The sequence below is a fragment of the Corvus kubaryi genome, unplaced genomic scaffold (assembly GCF_017639235.1).
Source record: "Corvus kubaryi isolate FWS band 111438036 unplaced genomic scaffold, C.kubaryi_AGA036_p1.0 133, whole genome shotgun sequence".
In the NCBI taxonomy this organism is placed as follows: domain Eukaryota; kingdom Metazoa; phylum Chordata; class Aves; order Passeriformes; family Corvidae; genus Corvus; species Corvus kubaryi.
Window position 1 is genome coordinate 10,412,579 of NW_024580667.1, and position 22,536 is coordinate 10,435,114.

General features: G+C 45.2%; 1 protein-coding gene across 1 annotated transcript in view; it reads right to left on the reverse strand.

Moving 5' to 3' along the window:
• Window positions 1-22,531, reverse strand: part of PTCHD1 (patched domain containing 1) — a 36,035-nt gene extending 13,504 nt beyond the window's left edge. The window contains exons 1-2 of the mRNA XM_042036129.1: window positions 22,103-22,531; window positions 9,358-10,018 (exon numbers count right to left, since the gene is read on the reverse strand). Of these exons, the coding sequence (XP_041892063.1) occupies window positions 9,358-10,018; window positions 22,103-22,531 (1,090 nt within the window). The remainder of the gene's footprint in view (window positions 1-9,357; window positions 10,019-22,102) is intronic.
• Between the last annotated feature and the right edge of the window lie 5 nt (window positions 22,532-22,536).

Sequence of the window (22,536 nt, forward strand, 5' to 3'; positions counted from 1 at the left end):
TCTTGTATTTTGATAAGCAAACTAACTTATAGTTCAAAATATACTTTTATATATAAAGAGAACATTTAATTCCACTTAAAAATCAGCAAAGGCTTGTTTTGGCATTTAAATAGCATGCTGTCAGCTCTGTTTAAACGTGTCACTTGCTTTCCTCTGTTTTCACAAAAGACCTGGCAAAAGTTAAAAGTCATATTTCTTTCAGTGCAACAGAAGGAGCTGCGTGTTATCAAAATTTGGTTTTAGCTGCTGGAATATTTATGTCTGCATGGCTTGCTCATCTACTGACACCCCAGACCTTGTGCAGATCTGAACCGAAAGCATTTGAGCCAAACCTGTGCTGTATGTGCAAATCTGTGCTTCTGGAGCAAGCACCAGGGGAGCACATGACTCTGGCCTACAAAGGGTCTCCCTGCCCCAAAGTCCTTCCAGGAATGCCTCTTCATCCTCTTTAGCTCAGACACATCAGAAAGTCCCCCAGGAAGCAGAGTGCCCTGCGTAAGGTGTTATTTGAAGAGACAGGGAGAAAGCCGTGTGGAGGACGACCGGGGGTCTGCTCGCCACTGCTGCTGGCATGGGGTGCAGACCCCAGGGTGTGTGGGGAGCCAGGACCACCCTGTGCACCAGGGGAGCTGTACAGGATGGGAGAGTGCCATGCCAGGGCAGTAAAGGAATGACAGATGTGGCTGGCAAGATGAATTTCCCCGTGGAGCATGTACCTCAAGCCTCACTAGCTGAGGACGTGGTCAGATGTGGAGTTAGTATGTTAAGAAACCCAGGCTCATCTCATACATGACATGCTATAACTTGGATCAGCAGACAAAATTGAAAACTGATTTTCATCATTAAGTGATTTTTGGACAGATTTTATGCATGCTGTGTAAAAGAAGCACTTAAAAGTGAGAGCCTCCTGCAACCACCTGGGCAAGGTTAATGTTTACCATGTTACAGAACAGCCAAGTAACATACAGCAAACCTCCTGGAGATGGAGTAAGACATAGTGGGTACATCTGGGGCAAACACATTTTAAATCTGCTTTAAATTTCTAAGGCCACAAGCTAAAATATCCTTTGCTTCTAGGAGTGTTGACCCAGTGCAATATGGGCCAGTGGAATATGGATTTGTTTACCACACTTCAAGTTTCCCCTTTTCTGGTGAGAAAGCTACAACCACAACATCTCAGGCATACACTTAAATTCTCCTGTTTAAGTGATGTTTGTCACTACTCTTACTCATAATATACAGATCAACCATATGTGAAACAAAATGTTCAGAACGTTGCAAAAGTTCGGTTAAAGCACATCCAACCTATTTTTACTGATTAAAAAAAAAAAGAAAAAAAGAAAAAAAAAGTAATTACAAGTTTGGAACTCAACCTGAGCTTTTCACAAAGCATCCATATTTATTCCAGTTCAATTTAATCCACCTCTGGATGAAATCATTCTCCGCCAGAGGTTTCATGACCTGAAAATGACTGATCCCCTCTCTGCACACAAGCCTCTAGGCTATTCCCTATTTGGGGTTGTCATTTATTTGAAGCTCACAGTGTGCACCACCTCTCTCACAGACCTAAAATGAAGTAACATTGGTTCCTGCTGACATTCCCCAGGTCTTCATTGATCACCCAGGCCCAGTACGCAAAGTGTATCACAAACATATACATATATACTTCCTACATGTGTATATAAAGAAAGGATTCCTTTCTTAAATCTCTGAATTTCCAGTATGTTCACATCTATGTGAAAGTTTCCCCTGAGGGACTTCATTACTTGAAGAAAATCAGGATGTCTGTGCCAGACTCTTGGTAGCTGTGACTGTTTGGGACACCTCTGACAAAGCCCTCCATTGAGCCCTCGCATGGACTGACTTCCCTGCAGCTAAAAGAATGCAGACAGCAAAAGTGTAACAGCTTTCTGTCACTCTTTGCATAAATGAATGCTCATTGAACACGCTGCATCACCTTTAACATACTTCTCACAAGTGTTTATTGGAGCACCACCAATCAAGAGGAAATGGTTGATCTTACTCAATGACTGTACAGCACTTGGTTTCAATATTAAGATGTTCTCTGGACTAACTTCCTATGGATATAGCTCCTCTTTTCCAAAAGATATTGTAAATTATCTGAGTCATCAGCAGTGTTCTGAAGCCAAGAAGCATGTACATGTGCAGGGATTTCACTGGGGTTTGTGGTGGTGAGGGGGGAACTTGGACACCTTGTTGGCTGTGTGTTATGTGTGCCAGCTGCAAGCTCTACTTGCTGCTTTTGCACAGCTCAGGAAAGAGCTGGTGTCTGAAACAGTCTGCCACCATTTGTCCACCAATTTCAAGTCTGTTTCCTTTCCATACAATAGTGGCTTCAGTCTTTGGGTTCCTTAAGGGGCTTGGGACATCATCCTTCAGGAGGAGAGCTGGAGTGAGGAAGACCAGCAGGTGAAGAAGGTGAATCATCAGCTCCACTTTGGGTGGAAAACGCTGACTTTCGTGAGACTAGCTGCTACACTGAGTGAGAAAGGGTGGCCTGGGAACATACTTCTGCTCTTACCCCGTCTCCCCCATGAGGAATAGAAATGCCAGGTGATGCTTGAAGGACTGCAGAAGATGCATGGCTGCTTAGAGATGTCAGAAGAGACTGAGGGACTGAGGACAGGAAAGGAAAAAAGCATGATGAGCAACGTGACATGCCTGGGATTCTGTCTGCTCAGGGTAGATAAAACCAGATAATTTTATTCATTTCTTAGAAGAGGGATGAAAGGAACAAACCACAAAATGCTTCAGGACTGTAACTGAGCTGTGCAGGGTTGAACTGGGAAAACTGAGCAGATGGAGTGACAAAAAACCAAGTGTACTTCCAGGGCACTCTTGGAGTGCTTTGGCAGTGTGAAAAAAGGAAAGGATGAATGGTGGAAATCACTGGGAAATCTGAAGCAGCTGAGATACAACTGCAGAGTATAGTGGGGACCTAGCTGAGAGCCAAGGAAGTTATGGAGGAATATAGGGAAAATGGTAGGAGCAATGGGCCCAGCTGTGGCTGAGGAGAAGGGAGGATGAGAGAGGAGAAATTTAAAGAAAACCCAACAAAAATGGCAGAGGGAACACATTGACAGAAATGGGGAAAACAGCAGAAAAGATGAAGGAAGCTTAGGGAGACCAAAAAATGCTGATAGCTGTGCAGGCTTTAGGAAGGAGATGCCATGGCCTGGAGCAGGAAGATGGGTGAGACCTACTGGAGGAGGCAGCCAGATATTGCAAAAGAGATGGATGAGATGTGAGACAGGGATGTGGGGGCAGCCAGCTGAGGCAGCCAGCTGAGGGACGACATGCTTCTTCCCAGCATGAAAAGACAGCAGAGGGACAGTTGGACAGGTAGAGTGAGAAAGCTTAGCTGGGGAATAAAAAACCAGACTCAGTAAGCTTTACATTTTTATTAACTGACAGCAGGAAAATCGGTGGAAAAATACTGTACAAAGTCAAACATTTGGGGGTGTGTGTTACCTCTGTGCGTGGACTGAAGGGCACTGGGGAGACCTGTGGAGGGGCTGGTTCTCCCTTTGAAACTCTCTATATGTAACCAATGCTGACTCTTCAGCTTTACTGAATATAGCAAACACTTGGATGCTTTATAGGGAGGATAATGAATGCTTTTTGGATGTATTAATTTGGCATATGTTGCAACTCCCTACCAGCATGTTCTTCCAGAGAACTAAGCAGCAGCCAGGCCAGGTGCCTTACTGGCACCGAGGCACAGCTCCAGTGAGCCCCATGTACTGGTGTGTGCTGGCCTGAGCACCCTCAGGTGTTTGTGCTGTCAGCTGCCCTGCTTGCTTTAGTTGCCAGCTGCCTTCATGGTCTCTAACCTTCAACAATCCTCTCACTTGCCCTCCTGTACTTTTCACTCCTATAATCAAACACATTGACCTCCCCTCTTCTTCTGTTGCCTACCTTTTCCTTCCAATCTTCTTTCCCAGCTGTCTCTGACCTCAGATCCCATCTTTGGTGCTCCAATTTTTTGCATCCATAGTGCCCCTGTACAGCTATCTCAGCTCACTCCTCCATCAGCACAGCTCTCCTCCAGGCAAGCCATGTGGAAGGTGTCTGTCCAACAAATCTGTTTCTAAGCAGCAACTGGAACTTCTCTGCATCTGTGAGGTGCCACTATGAGCCCTGGTTCCTCCAGGTACCTCCCAAAGTGTTCTGCAACTCACCTGCTCCTCTGCTTCCTCCTGCCAGACACAGCCCTATAAGTGTTCTTCTCCTCCTGACTTTCCTCCACTTGGGACTGAACCTCAGGAGCACCCTGCCTGGGTCCTGCCTGACATTTCCACCTGCTCCTTCCCAGTCATACCTCCCTTCACCTCTCTGTTGACTGCTTTTCCCTTCTCTCTTCCCAGAAGGGGCATGCTGCATGGTGGGATGCGAGGGAGGTGCTAAGAAGGGGTTTTTCATTTGTCCCTGTTTTTGCCTTGTTTCACATGCTGCTGCCTATCGTTTCCTTTTAGAGTGTGCTACAAGCTCAAGCCTCTCTCATAACTTCCACCTGGTTTTCCCCTGCCAGCATTGGAGGCTAAATATAAGCTCTCGGAGCTGGCCCCGCGTCCTTGCCCATATCTGGCAGCGCCTGGCGTTCCACCGCGGTTTCACACAGCCGATGCTTTTCACGAACTTGGCAGCTGAAGACAGCCACTTCTCCCCAAGTAAGCTGTATTCATTTCCGAAGGAACAGCAAACACATTGCTAGTTTGCAGTGCAAAGGGCTATGTTGCAATTTTCTTTTGAGTGCCTAGGTTCCACTCTGCCTCTGGGAAGAAAAAAAGTCATGCCAAAAACTTGTTCAGACAGTGCTGGTTGTTGTCCAATGATTTGTTTGGTAACACTGTGTTTTTTTGAGGAAAACAGTATTTTTAAAGGTTTGGCAGTTTTTAAACAGAATTTAATGTGTAAGGGAAACTTATGACGGCTATATTAGCATCTGTGCCAGACCAAACATCTGTAGTTTTTAATGAAGAAGGCAATAGGAAATCAGAATTTTAATTCTGTTTTTCAGCTGACACTATAAATCAACTATTTTAAATCAAACCAAGTTGTAGAATTTTTTTTTTTTGGTTCCTATGGTCAAAAATGAATAGCCCTAATTCAGCAAAGTATTCCAAAAGAACTACACATGTGAGCAAACTTGTCCTTAAATTACTTGTGTGCACACTGATAGATGTGGATGGCAATTTTAAAAACCACTGAGACGTATGCTAATTCAAACTACGTCCAGATGAACGGTGGGAGCCTGCCAATTTTCCCAGGTTTTAGGCTTCACTTTCAGGTTAGAAGTACCTATATAAACCTATAGCTGGAGAAGAACAGTTCCCAGTTTGACCTGACAAGATATCCCAGAGAAAAGAGTGGCTGCAGCCAGCCTGCCCTCTGCTGCCTCACCCCACAGCCCCTCGGTGGGGTTCAGGCCAGCCCCAGCCATGGCCACTTGCCTGCCTTTTGCAGCTGGGCCTCCAGTCACCAAAGGGAACCTTCATTCTTTTAGTATCTGGTGGAGAAGGGGGTATCTGGCACATCCCTCCTGGCTTCCGTTTTTGCCATTGAGTTAGAAACCAGGGAGGGCAAAAAAGAAACCTGCCCCAACATAAAAATTGTCACAGTAGTGACACACTATGTAGAATCATCTTTTGTAAGCTAGGTTACAGTAATCTGCCTTAATTAAAAAGTAAAATAAATTAGAACAAACTACCATGATTAAAACCAAAGTATGAAGTGTTTAAACTGGCATGTCATATTTAACAGGTGGAGTAGGCAAAAGATATTCCTGCCGACACTTACACAGCTTGAGCTTAAGACTGTAATTTGGTAAGTCATGGTACTTTAGTAACTTTAAATTCCCTGTTGGTGTTAAAGCTGAGGATTCAACATCTACAGAGGCTGGTACCCTTCACTGTAGCTTGTTTGTTCTTGGAAATGGCTGATGAATAAGGGATGTCAAAGAAAACAGGATGAATGAAAGAGGTATTACAAAGCACTTGGATCAGACTATTTTCCAGACACACTGCCGATATTTTTAGAATGGGCTTGTGACTGGACAACCTATTCAGAAAGTAATTCTTGAAAATATGAAAAGGTTGATAATTGTAAAACATTGCTGACCAGCTAATACATCCTGGAATGGCAGTGATGGTCTCCAGATAAACTTATTGAAGAGAAATGGTGTGAGATAAACAAGCTATAATTCAGCAAGGACAAGGGCAAACTTCTACGTGTTGTTTGGAATAAATGACTGTGAAAACAGGGTAGAAAACAACATGAAGGATCTGTGAATTACCATATACCACCAACCAAATGCCAACCATTTCACACAGCTGAGAAAAAAATGAATGACATATGGCGATGTATGAACAGCAGTGCCATATGCAAGATGTGAAAAATCATCCTCCTACTCTCCGTGCTGCTGAAAGCCTCAGTCTGAATCCTGTGTCTGGATTTAGGCACCACACTCCACAGAAGATGTGGTGGAATGGTCAAAAGTAAGAAGAGTGCTGGAAGTCTGGTAAACATAGTCTGAGGCAAGCTGCAATGAAAAGGAAGAGGACTGGGCAAGTGAGAGTGGTCCCAAATATACAAAGAAAAAGAAAATAAATTATTTTCCAGATGCAGCGGATAAATAAGGAGGACAGCTAGGCTGCAAAAGGGGAACTCAGGTTAGACATGATGCAAATGCTGTAGTGGTTGTGCAGTGAAACACAGGAGGAAGCAGTCCAAGGAGGAGACAAAGTGCATGATGAAAACTGTTATGAAAGATGTAATCTCATCCTGTGTCAAATGATGTCTGGAGAGTGTCCCCCCGCCTCTGCAACGCTGATGAAAAGTTAAAAATCCTCAGCTGCTATAAACCAGGGAAACTTCATTAATGATGTATACCAGTAAAGGGGCCTCGCCTGAAACATGTCCAGTGTAATCATTTTTTCTATCTCATTTTTGCTTTTAGCCATGAGATTATGAGTAATAGATACAGGGCTGCATCGTTAGCCAGAAATCCTTTCGCTTTCTAAAGGTCAGTTAATCTATGATCTAATCTGACGCTCACTGAAATTAAGCGGAAGCAGTTCAGCGGGCTATGACGGAGGGTTCTTAGTATCTCACCCTTCAGTTGCCTCGGCTTAAAACATCCTTTATAAGCAAAACAACATCTAGGTATGAAAGACATTTCAAAACTCATGCTGAATCTTTCCATTGTACTTCAGGAAAAAAAAAAAAGGCCAATCTGCCTTTCTAGCTATCTGCCAGTTTAAAACAGTTCTCATTAAGAACTCCAAAATGCCTTCAGTGCCTTCTGTTCACCTGTTGATATTCCCATCCCTTGGGAGATTTTATGCAGCTGAGAAGCGGGCAAGATTCACATGAACTTGGCTGCTATATCTTGGCTTGTTCACAGTGGGAGTTGAGCTGCCCTTTTAAGAGTGGAATACTTCAACCAAGCAAGACCAAAAAAAAAAAAAAAAAAAAAACCAAACAAAAAAAACCCACACTCAGGAAAAAGAAGAAAAAGGAAAAGAAAAGCAGAGTTGACTATACAGCTTGGCACTTAAAGGAACACTAAAACAGATATGTGAAACTTTTCATAGTTATCTGTAAGTCTTTGAGGATTTCAAGTCTCAGCATTATCACTACTAGTAAATTAAAGATCTGAAAGGTTGTCCCAGCGAGCAGATATTTGATCCCTAAACAAAGCTAATATTTCATATTTTTGAGTCGCTTTCCCCATGTACTTCCACTTCATATGTCTGGAATTCAGACTGCTTTTCTGCTACTGTTGTAACACATCTGAAAATCCCCTCCTATCTAAAGCTACACTTAATATACACTACTTAATTTGAGGAATGGAATTTTATAATACATGAAAAGGCATTAAAACCCACCAAAGAAACCAGAGACTCAGGTCAGAAAGACACCCTTCTTTTGACTCTGACTTTCTTGTGCTGCATTTCCTCTAGATTACAATGTAGTTTAACTTTCATGGATGTCATCTGAAAATGACAGCCGATGTAATGTAGCTGAATTCTGTTTGTCACTGAATATATTCTGTATGTTAACTGGTAGTGTGATGCACTGAAGCATAGCCTTTAATTAAAGTGCAACAATACCACAGTGCTACAGCACTACAGTACCACCACAGCACAGGAACCTGGTGCTGGATATAAAAATAGCTGTGCTCAAAACGTGCCATATCACTAGATGATGTGACTAAGTCAGTGGAGACACTCACACTTGAAACCTGAAGTATTACTGAACACTGATTTTCAGCCGGGGAAGCTGTGATCAAATCAATGCATGTATTATTCTCCACAAATGAATAATGGCGTGAACAAGGACATATTAAACACCTACAGTGCACAAAGCTTTTCACACTGGTTATGAACCAAACACAAACAAAGAGGCTGTGAACTCTCCAGAGCTCTCATTTTGTCTCCTGTGAAGTCCTCCTGCTTCTTTGGGTACAGTATGCAGCATTCCCACAAACGCCCTGGTGCAGGAGAGGGCTCTGACTTTGGGTTGGGAGCAAGAAGACCACACTTCTGTCCTCCCCCTTCCTACCTTCAAGGAAAACAAACCAAACCAAACCAAAACCACTCCATATCCCACAGCGAGTGAAGGTGGTACAAAACCCAGGGAGATAAAGATGTCTCTGCTGGCACAGGAGCCAGGGAGCAGCCAGTGCTACTTCCCTCCATAACCCTCTGCCGTGCGGTGTGCTGGTGCTGGGCTTGCACATCCATCCCTGGCCAGGGGTGTCAAAGCTCTCTCCCCCAGGGCTGTGAAACCCTCCCTATGTTTGCTCAGCCAACACAGGGACTTCTGGAGCAATGCAACCCAGAACCAACCACCGCTCTTATCCCACAGGCAGGCACCTGCCAAGCCAGGACAGCACCACTCTGGTCTCCAAAGGAGCCAGCACTCCCTAAATGCCCAACATGGGCAGCCCTATGATTTGCCAGCGCAGCTGATGCTGTCAGTGTTGCATAGGGACCACTGCAAAGGTCTCCCTCCAAAACCAGAATCAAACATCCACAGAGAAGCAGCAGCTGGGCTCCCTCTCTGCAAAAGGCATGGCATTTGCACATCCTTGTTCCTTGCTACTGCACAGGCTCCACATCCCACAGCATTGTGTTACGCCATACTGGAGCCCCAGGCACGATTTTAACATCCAGGCACCATAAAAAGAGTTTCAGAAAAGAGGCAGTGTGGATTTGGCATGGGGCAGTGCTGCAGGGATGAGAGAACAGGAACCATGCAGTGATGCTTCTCGGCTTACTGGGAAATGCGTCAGGGAGGCACAAACACACAAAAGAGAGAGGAGATAGTTACCTAACAGGATGAAGGGGATTCCCAGGAAGGTGGAATTGTATTTCCCACCAGTGAGATTGATGATCCCAGCTGCAGTCAGGGTGGCAAGGGTCACTGTCAGCAATCCCAGAAGGCCAAGCCAGGGTTTGCTGCGGACACAATCCTGCATGGAGCAGCAGAGAATGGCCAAGGTGACCACAAGGACCAAGCTTGTGATCAGGTAGCGTTCTGACACCCTGCTCGTCTTCTGGAAATCCTCCTTCAGCGAAGAAGAAGTGAAAGGATACATTTTGACTTTCCTGTTGGATTTCTGGAAAAGTTCAACAGTGTCACAAAAAATGGATTCCCACTTCTCTGCCACCATGTCATTCAAGGAGTTGATTGCCTGCAAGTAGTAGGTGAGCTGAATGGCTTCCGCAGACTTCACCCGGTCCTTGCTGTGCACAGTAACCCCACCGAGCTGATGCCCATTATACACTTCCCTGCCATCCTTTAAGTGAGTAATCGGGTAAGTGATTGCAAAATTAGTTCGATTAGAAGAACGAGCAGCCTTTAATTCCTCCAGTACATGCACTATGTCGTCCACTATGCATGTCTTGTCATTGTTCAGGATACATATATGGGCAAACGTGTAATTGAAACCAGGTCTTTGAACTTGGATCCTGGTCACTGCAGAGTGCAACTACAAGGGAAAGAGAAATCACACACGTTATTCATCAGTTTATCTCGCACAGCAGCAGCCAGAACGACAGCAGCTCCTCACCGCCGTCCCTTTTCTATTTGATCTAAGCAACAACAACAAAAGTTCCAGTGACTGCAGTATTAATAGCACATATATTGCAGAAAAAAAAAAGAAACATGCATCCAACCAGCAGTATTATTCCCCTATGTCCTTTGCTGGTAACTCTGGCATAATGTGACTTGCATACGTGCCACATGCATCTGCTGACTGGCCTCTCTAAATAAGTAAACTCAACAGGTCCAGCGACAGCCCAACCATGTCCAGGGACACTGTCATGCTCAGGATTGCCCAATTACTCTCTCAAGAGATCAACTTGAGGTACAGAAGGCAGAAGAGCACCATGACCAGGTGTACCACCTGTGCAGGATTCGCCAGCAGCCTGGCAGTGCAGGGGACCAGCACTCGCTCAGAGTAAAGGACAGGCCACAGCTGCATGTCCTACGTATAGAGACTGCTGGCACAGCAGGGAAAAGACAGCTGGCAACAACTGCTTTGCCCTCTTTTCTCCTCCCTCCTTCCCCCATCAAATCCTCAGTAGTCTGAGAGCAGGAAGCAATGGCAGAGACAGACACTGGTTTTCTCTTGCTCCCTCTGAGAGGTTCAGTTAACCAGTGAGGGTCCCCTAACTTTAGGGTTTGTAGGTTATTGTTAGGTCTAGCAGCTCTTAGTGCACCCTCCTTTTTAAGTTGTTTCTCATCCTTCTGTAATTTGCCATGCCTGAGCTCTGACCCCAAAAACATTCAGTTATTTTTGACCATAAGAAAGGCAGAAAAAATTACCATCTCTTCTTGAAAAAATATAGAAAACTCTTGCAACATTTTCTGAATCCATTTTGGTCAACATAGAAGAAACAAGAAATTTAAAATATGGCAAGAGAATAGCCCTAATAGGGTGGGGTTACAATGCTTTTCAAAAATAAAATATTGAGTTTGCTAACATGTATCATTCTTTCTGATGACAAACACTGTTTAAAGAAATAGAAGACAGTGTACAGGAGAGCAGTAGAGCTTATACACTCATCTGGGGGCAACGGAAAAAATGCCTAATAACCCTGGCTAACCTCCTGCATCTGTTGAAACTAAACAGTCATAGTGACTTTATTTGCAGCAACCCCCCATCATTTATATGGTACTATGAATCTGATTGTTTTGTGATTACATTGCAGAGTCTGTGATGGGTATAAATTAGCTATGTTGCCGCCATTCCCCAGGATAATGTGACATCATATAGACAAAGATTACAACATTCCTATATTCTCAACTTGTTTCTCTAGCAGCTTGGGGGTGTATTTTTCCACATTTGAGGAGTTTTAATTTTTTTAACAGAAGTAACAGTTCAATACTGATATTAGAAAGATAACTTTGAGAAATGAATTGAACTAACAAATCTTTTCACATTACTGTGAGAACACGATACCTGGCCATGGTGAGAAGCAAAATTTTTCACTGTGGTGGGAGAGCAAATGTAACTGTCTATATGACAGATTAGGGTCTTTTGCACAACTTTCTTCTAAAACAAAACAAATTAAAAGATTTATAGGAACATGACAAAGAAATGAACCTCTATGGGGTTTTCAGTTTGGGGTTGCAAAGCTCTGCTGTTTTGGGGTACAAATTCTAATGTATGTCACTACAGTTTGGCGAAAATTCCCTGCTTTACCGGATCAAAGACAGATATCTGATTTAAATTTTTTTTGCAGTGGAAGCTACTGAATGGTTTTCATTGACAACAGCTATAAAACAAGACGTCACACAAAGAAGCGCAGCTGAGGGAAACCAGGAGGAATAGAAGGAATTTCCTGCCTTTATTACATTCACAATACAACTCCTTCAGAGAGGATCTATGGAGTGACACAACACAGAAGAAACTAAACTGACATGCAACTTTTATCAAACAGTGTGTGTTGCTATTTACCCACCCTGCCTCACTGCAGCATTTGCTTCCTTCCACACCTGAAGCACTTTCTTTTAATATTTAGGTTATAAAATAACCTCATCTATCACAGCTATTACTTCATCTTTAGTGAAAGGCTAGAAGCTCAATGTCATACCTAAAACACTCCTTTCCTCTTGGAAATGATAATTTCAGGCTGAGGAGCCTGTTCTGCAGCAGTGGCCTGGTGCTTCTGAGGCCATGCTGTGCTGGACTGGGCACTGTGTGAGGAGGACCTGCCCACCCCACCTCAGCAATGAGGCTTCATGGGGGAGAGGGACGCAGGCAGACAGTTCTGTGTCCTGGCATATCCTGGCAGCTGAGCAGCCCCCAGAGCTGGCTGCAAGCTCGTGCAGTTTAGAGCAGCTATGAGATATATCCTGAGCTTTGCCAGTGGCCACAATGCTTGGTCTCAAATCGGCGGCAAGCAGCCAAAAAAGAGGAAAACTTGCCATTCCCTCCATCCCAACAAAGTATGCTGAGAACTGTACCAGCATGCCCAAGAATTCAGCACTGGGAATCCTGACCCAGACTTCCTTCTCAAGACAAACACATCAATTTATCTGCACTTTTTTCAGACCTGATGCTAGGAAAGCCCTCTGCTGCCTTGGTGCAGGGCAGGGGTGTGCTGCAGCATGGCTGCAGGCTCTCTCTCCTTTCTCCCTTTGCTTGCCTGTGGCAGCCTGTGAGCCACAGATGCTGCCTCTTCCCTGATGAGAGCTTCAGTCCCACGGCACTCTCCTTTCTGCTGCCACACTGGGAATTCAGCTGCAGCCACACAGATTTTTCCACCCACATCTGGAACCCACACTCATAACCCTGGGTGACTGGTTTCCACAGAAAACAGAAGCTCCAAGAACTAAGGGCACATCCTGTGAGTTCAAAGGATTGCACAGCCTGCAGTTTGGCTTGCCTATGTTACACCAGGAGGTCCTCCAGGAAACTTCAGTCTGATGGTGAGGGCTGTTGTGTGATGGGGACAACATTAGCAATATGCTAATGCACAATGCATATTGCACTCCTCGGTGCAGAGGGTTGTAATAGCAAGTACCCATACTTGGAATAAACCTGGCACCTAGTTCTGGGACAAATGACTGACTACCAGATCCTCACTTATCCAGCTGTTCTTATCCTTACTGATCCTATTGGGAGAAAGGGAAATTTAAAGGAATGACAAAAGCTGAATGAATGGTTTTTCTTGAAGGGAGACATGCACTGCTTGCTCATCACTCCCAGCTTTTTCAGCTAGCTAACAGTGCAAGGAACCAAAAATCAGTTTGCTGCTGAGATGCCAGAGCATTGAGCATGAGAACTGCACAGCACCACCTAAGCTCCCTCACCACGGTGGCACATGGTCCTTGAAAGTGTTCAGACATGAAATAAGAACTTCCACCTCTTCCTTTCGCCATTGTTTAAACAGTGACCATTCCTTGGACTTCCCCTCTACCTTCCGAAAATGGTGTTTTATGTGTGTCTTGCACAACATTAAGAGATTTCTGGAACAGTGTTTTCCTATAGTCTTTAGTAATTTGCATTTGGTAACATCTTGGTCTTTGCTTACTTTAAGTCCCATGCTCACTTGGTTATTTATTTTAGACAGAGAGGAAAGATGGCTTCAACCAGGAGACAAATCCCTTTTGGCAAATACCTCCAGGTGAGGGTTGTACTGGTCTCACACCTCCACATCAAGCCATGTTTAAGCCTGTGGCACAGCTGACAGATGGGAGGTGGTGAAATCGCACTGTCCCACCAGCTGGTTCTGTCCAGGAGGAGATGCCAGGAAGCAAAAATCATTTCATTTATCCTGGGCTAAGCCATTTGCACCAGGGCCTCAGGGAGCCATGGCTGTAAATTCTTCAAGCTGTTTTATTTTTGCCAGTCCTCCTACTTCTGCCACCAGCACAGGAAGACAGACGCTGGGAACCAGAGCCCTGCAGTAGGGTCAGTTTGGGTGCCCTGGGATGGCCAAGTCCCACACTGGGCTCTATGAGACAGCTCTCGACTGCACAGAGCTTGGCACAACTTTCAGCAGTGGCATCAAAGCTGTGCCTGAAGGCAAAAGGGTTGTACTTGGAAATGTATGGTCAGGACAGAAAGCAAAACTAGTTTTTATTCTTAAGTCCCTGCGAAAGATGCAGAAAGCTACAAGAAGGGGTGAGAAAAACTTGTACGCCTTTGCTTTGTTGAGAAATCCTTTCTTTCATTCAGAAGTGAGCAGGTATTACCAGAATTTTGTTAATTTAATCAGGTAACAAAGAAGTCTGCAGCCTCCCTGTGAAGGAAACAGATCCCATCCCAGCAGGGATGGGTTAGAAACTGCTGATTCATCTGCAAAATGGTCCAATCCCGGAAATCCTTTAAGCTCACATTACACAATCTCCTACCCCAATCAAATCTCTGGGCAAAGAGGACAAGGACCCAGCCACCAGTGTCCCACTTGGGTCTCACCTTGCTGGTGGCACAGCTTTGCTCCCAGGGAAACGCCACTGTGACAACGACAGCAACATGCAATGGGACCCTTCAGTCTTTGACAAGCTCCCATGCCCAGCTCATGAAAACACATCCTGACTCTCTTGGAAGCTGGGTCAGTCACAGACACCATTTTTAATCACAAGGATGTGCACAACTACCTCCTGCTCATCATATATACCTCAAAAACATGTTTGGTTTTGCTGCTGAGTGGTGACATGTGGTGTTTATAAGGGACATCACTCATCGTAAGGACTCGGCTGTACTTTGTACTTGACATACAGTTGATGAATGGCCAATGAGACAAAACTAGTTGGATATATGGATGTCCTCTTGCACTGCAAATGATCTGGAACACACATGTTTTACTCTCAGGAGCATCATCTTTGCAAAGCCATATTACTTTGTTGTTGCTGCTATTATTTGCCTTATTTGGCCTTGCAGTCTCCATCTGATGGTTCAAATTCAACATTAGCTTCGCTCCTCAGTGTTGCCACTCTTAGAATTTTTTTTGCTGTCATTTTCACCAAGTTTGTTTTTTCCGTGAGTCCTGGAGCCTGAAGTATTGTGATTTTTTTCTTTTAGTCTCAGCTTTCATTAAAAAAAAAAATTAAAAAAAAGTAAAGAAATATCTGATCTTGTGGTTATGGAGGAAAGACGGAGAAGGCTCTGAACTCATTATCTATTACTGTTTAAAATTTTATCACTGTTTTGGGTTCAAGACTGAAAAACTAGAAAGCAGGATGAAGACAATAATTTTAAATATACACTTCATTTTTATGAGAAGCTGGTTTACTCTTTTAGTAATTTTTGCAGGTAACTTGTGCCAAGGAAAATGAAGATGAGAAAATGCCTTTAATGGACAGCAATAAATTTCTCCACTTTTCCTATGATCTCAGTAATCTCTGGCATTTCATACCTTTGCAGTGTACTTTTTTATTTACGTCAAGAGGTGGCCTCAGTCAAAACGTAAAAAGGTTATGAGAGAGAAAAGACTTGCACAGCTTCCAGCTTAATTTACAAAAAAACCCCACCATGGGTTCTGCAGACATAGGCTGAATTAAACTTTCAAGAGTGTACTTTCATCAGAAGGTGCTGAGGGGGAGGGCAAGGGAGCCCCTGGCCCGGGCTGTGCCCTGCTGTCAGTCCGAGACTGCGGGTGCAGGGCAGAGGTTCAAAGGGGGCAGTGGGCAGTGGCCTCCTGACCATGCGAGCCTAGCGAGGGATGACGAGCGTGCACCAAGCCAAGAGATCCTAATGGCTTGGGATAAACATTAGAAGTCACAGCTGGAGAGCAAGCAGTGAGGATCACTATGAGTAGCTTGGCTCTTTTTCTCAGTCCTACAATCAGGTTTCCTGAAGAGATGCTAAGATACTAATTATGCACGGGATTTATTTTTGCGACTAATTTTTTTAGCTGTCCAAAACACAGTGATTTATATTTTCTCCAAACAATTTTCATAAAAATAAAATCTAAAAATTGTTCCAACTACAAGTTGTCAACTGAGGGACAACTATTAGTGCTCGAAGTGGCAGATGTGCGTGCATTTACATTTCCATTTGTCTTCTTGGTAGCTACAGAAAATCACTAGATATGATTTTTCTTCTCTAACCTGAAGTGGAGAAGCTTTTTTAATCAATACCATCTTAATTCTGACAATCACCTTGTAAATCTGCCTGAATTTGTTCACACGAGAGAAGCTCACTCTCTTTTTTGGGACGACTGCTGCTAGAGGGCAGGACACCTGGGCAGCAGAAACCTCTGCACAGCCTGGTGTGCGGCAAACGAGATCAATTTTTTGTGATGGGGAAAAAACAGTAAAACTTCACTCCTGTGTCTTCCACCACCGGTGGCTCTCCTCATGCACCTCAGATGCCTCCATGAACACCCTTCCATCCTTATACTGCTTTTCAGGGGGCTCTTGCCAAGAGCTCCTCCAGCAGAAGGCTGAGGAACAACCCCTTCTGCGCTGCAGGGAAAACTTAATAGCTGCAAGTTCACAGATGAGGGTGTTAATTAACAACTCGGCTCCTCCTTCTATCTTCCAACAGGAGAGGGGGTTCTCTTGCTGTAAACCCCAACTTAAAGGCAGGGCCTTGTCACAGCTTTTGGGAAGTACAAATGTGGTCAGTGGGGAGCCCCGGCAGCTCTCCCTGAGCCCTGTGGCACTGCCTGGGGGTGGCCTGGCCTCGGTGGCTGTGACGCACAGATGTCCCTGGCTTCTGATGCCTGCCCTGCCCACTTGCGTGCTCTCCCTGAGGGGTGATGCCCCCAGCACACACAACGCATTCAGCCACCTACTGAAAACACCTGTCCTCCATGTGTTCTGTTTGTTAGAGGGGAAGCAAAGTTTGACCTTCCAAGGCAGGAAAGGCAAGGCAACATGGGATGCTGGGCATTCCGAGCACTGGCTGCTCAGCCGGCAGCAGCACAGGGTTTGTAGGGAGCATCACACCACAGAGTGAAAAAGGAGGGAGAGCAGAAGGGCCCTGTCCCAGCAGGTGCTACTGGAGCAGGGCAGGGGTGTGGTGGGCACCAGTGAGATGTAGTCATCCTCCCAGGCACAGCCAACTTTAGGACTTCTGCTCCAGGCTCTGACCAGTGCCTGCGGAAGAGACCAAACCCTCTTGCCTGCAGGAATCACGCAGAGGAGCTGCTGCTGCTGACACCGGGAGCTCAGGGGGGTTTCTGCACACACTTCCACACTGTCCTTGCAACGTGCTATTTACCTTCCCTCTTCCATGGCTGTGCCCGGATCTTACCTGAGTATCTTAATTCTCATCTGTTTTCACATAAGATACATTTTAGCCCTGCAGCATTGTGCTGCTATGACAACAGGCTTGCACTTCTGCTGCTTTCACACCCTTGTTTTTCTTGTATTAGGACTCTTCCCCTCATCTTACAGCCTTGCTCTAAAGACATGACTTCATCCTTTGTTTTGTTTTCAGCAGAATGCACTGTACGTTCTATTGACGGTTTCCCGAGAAGTGTTTTTAGTGCCTGAGCTACCCAGAGAAGGTGGAGACCTACTACATCCATTGCTAGATCCACAGCTGACTGCCTGTGTCCAGGCATTCAGAAGTAGTGAAAAGTTTCTAAAAAAAGGGTACTTTGCGTTACTCAGGATCGCAACAGACCCAGCTTTTGGCTCCGCAGAACAACCACAACCCATTTCCACTGACTTTGGAAATAATGGTTTGAGCGTGCCATGTTTGTACAGCAGAGCAATTGGGAATACCACAGACAAGGGAACGTGGTTATTTCTAAAGATGGTTGTTTCCTCCACGAATTTCCTCACATGTACAAAGTAAGTGAGGAAATCCGTGAGGACCGTAGACAGAGCGTGCCAAAACACACGTTAACAGGAACAGAATAATTAAGGAGCAGAAAGAGGAACTAAAACCCCAACAAATATGAGGTCTGCAAGATTTTGAAGCTAAACTGTTTTGTTCTGCAAAATCAGAAGTTATGAAGTTCTTAAATAAATGTGTCTTTAAACAGAAATACCCAATTTTACTTTGTGTGCACAAATACATATTTAGTCAGTTATCTAGATTGATTAATGGCCAGTTTATATTAGAGGAGCAATGTATAAGCACTTCTAAAAATTTGTAGTTAGTAAAGGTTTCTTTAAGAAAAAAACCCCTGTCATCTACAGATTTTTATAGAAGCAAACTGCAAATACAATCCCCTTCAGTAAGGCATGTTACATTTCAATCCCTTTTCATCTTTATGTCTTGATACCTTAAGTAGAGTTTTTGCCACAAAAATATTAGTACTATGTTATTAACACAGTAATGGAAATGGAAGAGAGAATATTTTTCTGCGAAAAAGGGGAAATCTTTAATTAAAAAAAGTCTTTAGTATAATGCAGTTAAGTCACTGTAAGCATACAGCAATAAACAGACTCAAAAGGATCAGTGTCTCAAATTCTGTCCAAGTTAGAACATATTTTCCGAGGTTCAAAAATCTGTCTAGGTCTGTATTCCCAATGAGTCTGTATGACTTTAACCTAACAAGTATCTTGCTGCAAGTGAAAATATCACCATGAAATGGTAGGGGGGCTGTTCTAACACTATTTTTAGGTGGGATTCTAGGTTTTCTTAGACAAATTCTACAGACTTCATATAATCACCTGAACCTCTGCATGATGGTCCACACCAAATATCCCAATTATTTTTGCTTTTCTAAGCACTTATTGGAAATACAGGGGTAAAAGCACACTTTCTTCAATTAGGTGTTTTATCTCCTACCTCTCCCTTGAAAGACAAATTTTGAGGAAGAAACATCCTGCACACCAATAGCACAGGATGCCAGCTCCCTATGCTCAGCTATAGAGCAGGTATTGCAGCAAGTAAAATTTCATTATTGTCCTCCCACGATATCTCAGTCTCAGGATGCATCTCTCCCATATCTGAGATTCTACCAAGGCTTTTTATTGGAACAACTATTCAAGACCAGAGATTCAGGATATGTTCAGATTTCTCCCTTCTGCAAGTGACTATGGCAGCTGGAAATGCAATGCTGGGATGGCAGGCCTAGAATGGTGTAAGCACTTATGGGGAGCTATGGCAACTACGGATAGAGATTTTTACACAAATATAAGAAATGAAAGAGTACTCGGCATCATCTCCAAATCAAAACTATTCCGTAAGGCAGCCACACACCTCTCTGCTAATGAGGAGAGACCCTGTGTGGAGCAGCTTGTGCGTCCAGCAAGACCTGGGGCTGTCCTGGGAGCAGCCAGTGTCACGCTGGCAGATGTGCGCTGACAGCGGGAGCCCTTCAGCAGCTCCTGCTCTGGGAGTGCTGCCTGAGCCCTGGGCTGAGACAATTCTGAGGCTGAGCCCTGCCCAGAGTCCCTTCCCAGCCAGCAACAAGGTATCGTGCAGTACTGGCAACACTGACTTTCTCAGGCTAATAACGTGCCCTGAGGAACTGCACTGAGCTAACCAGAGTGTTCTAGAGAAGTCACAACAAGAGTTATTTCATTGAATGATGAACTGATTTGGATGTTAGACTGATTAACTTTTGACACTACCATCTATGTTTCAGTTTTGATCACTCAGAGCCCAAAACTTCGTATCCCTTTACTAAGGGACAATAACAGAAGCTGACTTCTTCCTCTCCCTAAATCAGGGGAAATCTCCTTCCCTTGGCACACGACTAGGGAAGCTTTAGCTGCTCAAGGCTCATTCTCTTCCTTCTTTGGCAGATGAACTGGGATATGGCAGGTAAGGAAACCAAGAAGATGTGCTCTAGCAGGAGCCAGCATCTGCCTGGGGCAACCATCCTCCTGTGTCTCCCATCCTCCTGCTTGTGGGTGGAGATGCAGCAACAGTCATGTGGGAGGAGCCAGCGTCCGACCTGACACTTATTCTAAAGCAAAACCTCTCCCTTGGGGAGGTCATCCTCCAGAAAAGAAAAGATAAGCAAAGGTGCCATGTAGGTTCTCTGCCCTGACTGTGCCTACACGGCAGCTTCAGAAATGTGAGTGGGATTTACTCTATGGTTTCACCCCGGACACTTATTTACAAGCACAGTCCTTTGAGTTGGTTGGCTCTGGACTGCAGCTGGGGCTGCCTTTGCTCCCTTCTCTCCTTCATGCAACAGAATGTGTATAGGAAAACCTTGATGGCCACCTTTTTCTTTCTCCTTCCCTTGGTGGGCCCTGTTAACACAAAATGATGTAGCCCTGCATCACCACAGATATAACAATATTTGGAACTAGGAGCACTCCCTCCTGTTTTGCTGTTCTTTGACCCATGGGGCCATCCACAAGGTTGGACAGGCAGCTGCCTGAGCCTGCCTTTGCCCACAAACAGAAACATAATCAGGACAAGGCACTTAATCTATTCTACACAAAGCATATTGGAATTAAGTAGATAAGTAAAGAGTTGGACATAATGCATCAGATATGCCTGACAATGTCTAAACAATCAAATGGCAATGATGTTCATTATCTCACTAAAAGAAAAAGAATAATTTTGTTAGTGAATTCTGTCTATTAAAAATGAAGCTGTGTTAAATACTGACAGAACTTTCCAAGTTATACCTCTTTTGCTGATGTGATAAATCTTATGCAGAAGTTTGCTTGAGGAAAGATTCAGGGTACCATTTATTTGTGTGTCACTCTGCTATTGATAAAACTACACATCTCTAGAGAAAGCAGTACATAGAAAAAATCCATTATCATTATTATTCTATGACTAAGTAAATGTGCACATACTGGATGCAAATGCAATTCACAGTACAAGAAAATGAAGGAATGACAATCGTTTCTCTGGAGTTTTCTCATTTGCCAGTAACATTGCTGTTACTGTACTTAGTGAGTCGACACTCATTAAATGTTTGCTCATTACTGCTGGGTAATATGTCAAAAAGAAAACAGAAAATACTGAGTGGCTCTGTACCACAGTTCTATATGTGCCTACAGTGGAAATAAAATACAAATAAATTCACTGTAACAGTTATTTCACTGTTTAGTAAAGAGGTCTCCCTGAAGTCTCTTACAATAGTGTTTGCATCTGTTTTTTCGTTTTAGAAGAGACACTCCTTGAAGTGACTAAGGATAATTAACATTGGCTTTTATATGGGCTGACAGTTTGACATTCGGGGGAAAAAAAAAGCAGTGCTGAAATCTTCTGGGCTTCCACAAGGCAACAGCAAAAATGTGCAGGATTGAGCTAGCCACACCTCTGGTTATTTCCAAATGTTCCTTTCCTTTTTCTTGAGTGAACTTGGCCCTCTTAACACTCAGTTTTTGCATCTATCCTCCTTGTTTTTCTTTCCAAAATTGTTCAAAACTACTGGGGTATGAACTAGCATACCAGCTTCAAGAAACGGAGGTTTCCGACGTGATATATGGTATGGTGAGATGTCCTGTCACTTTGTGGCTCGCACGCTCTGTGCTGCTCAAGTGGGAAGATGCTGCCCGCTCTAACTTGAACCGGCAGCACAGGCTGCACCATGCCTGCAATCTATAGCTGGGCTGGATTTTCTCTTCATCTATGAAACCGGTGGTGGTGGTGGGCTGGGAGTGGAGGGGAAAAAAACACTACCCACTAAAAATAAGCTGCTGAGTTATGTCATTTGCCTTGATGAGCAGTGAGAAGGTGGTTTTGTGCTACCCCTCTCCATGCAGAAGTGCAGTCCAGACACAGCAGCAGCCCCCCAAACCATTCTCGGCAGCCTGACTGGTACCTAACTGTTTTTTAAGTTTGAGTTTATCAAAGCCCGAGACGCCTTAAGCCGGGAGCACAACTGCCACGCGAGTAGAGACACCGAAAAATTATTTAAGCTAGTCAGACTGCCCTTCTCGCTCACCCAAAGCAAATACAAGCAAAACGGGGAAAAAAAAAAAGATGAGGGGAAAAAAAAAAAAGGAGGAAGAGAGCGGAGCCTGCGGCGCTGGCGGGGAGCGCGGTGCCGGCTCCCCGCGGCGGGCTGGCGTCCCAACTGTTGCAGGGAGGTGACCGGGGAGCTGCGGTGGCAGCGCCCGTGCCGGGCGGGCAGAGCACGGCATGCGCGGGCGGGTCCGTGCCGGCGGGCAGGTGCGGGGAGCGGGGCGCCGAGCCAGACGGGGTGGCGATGCTCGGGGCCGGGGGACCCGCCGGGGTTACCTTGAGGATGAGATCGGTGTGGTGCTGGTCCAGCATGTTGGCCTTGCGGAAGGAGGTGATGATCACCCGGCCGTACCTCCCAGGCGTCTGCAGGTCAGAGTAGAGCCGGTGCTTGGAGCGGTTCACCGGGAAGAGGCTGTCCACCAGGTTCCTCTCGATCTTGGCCAAGCTGTGCGTGGGGGCCAGGAGGTGCTCCACGCTCTCCTCCACCTGGTAGCGGCTGAAGCTGGCGCCCAGCAGGATGGAGATGAGAACGGGCGCCGAGGCGAAGAACACCGGGTGGCTGGCGACGAAGTGGCCGAGCCGGGAGAAGGACGTCCCCAGCCCCCTGTGCAAGACCTGCCGCAACATCCTAGTGCGGAGGGCGCGCAGGAGAGCGAGCGCCGCGCCGGGGCCCCCGCAGCTCCCCCACGGCCCCCGCAAGACCATGGGGC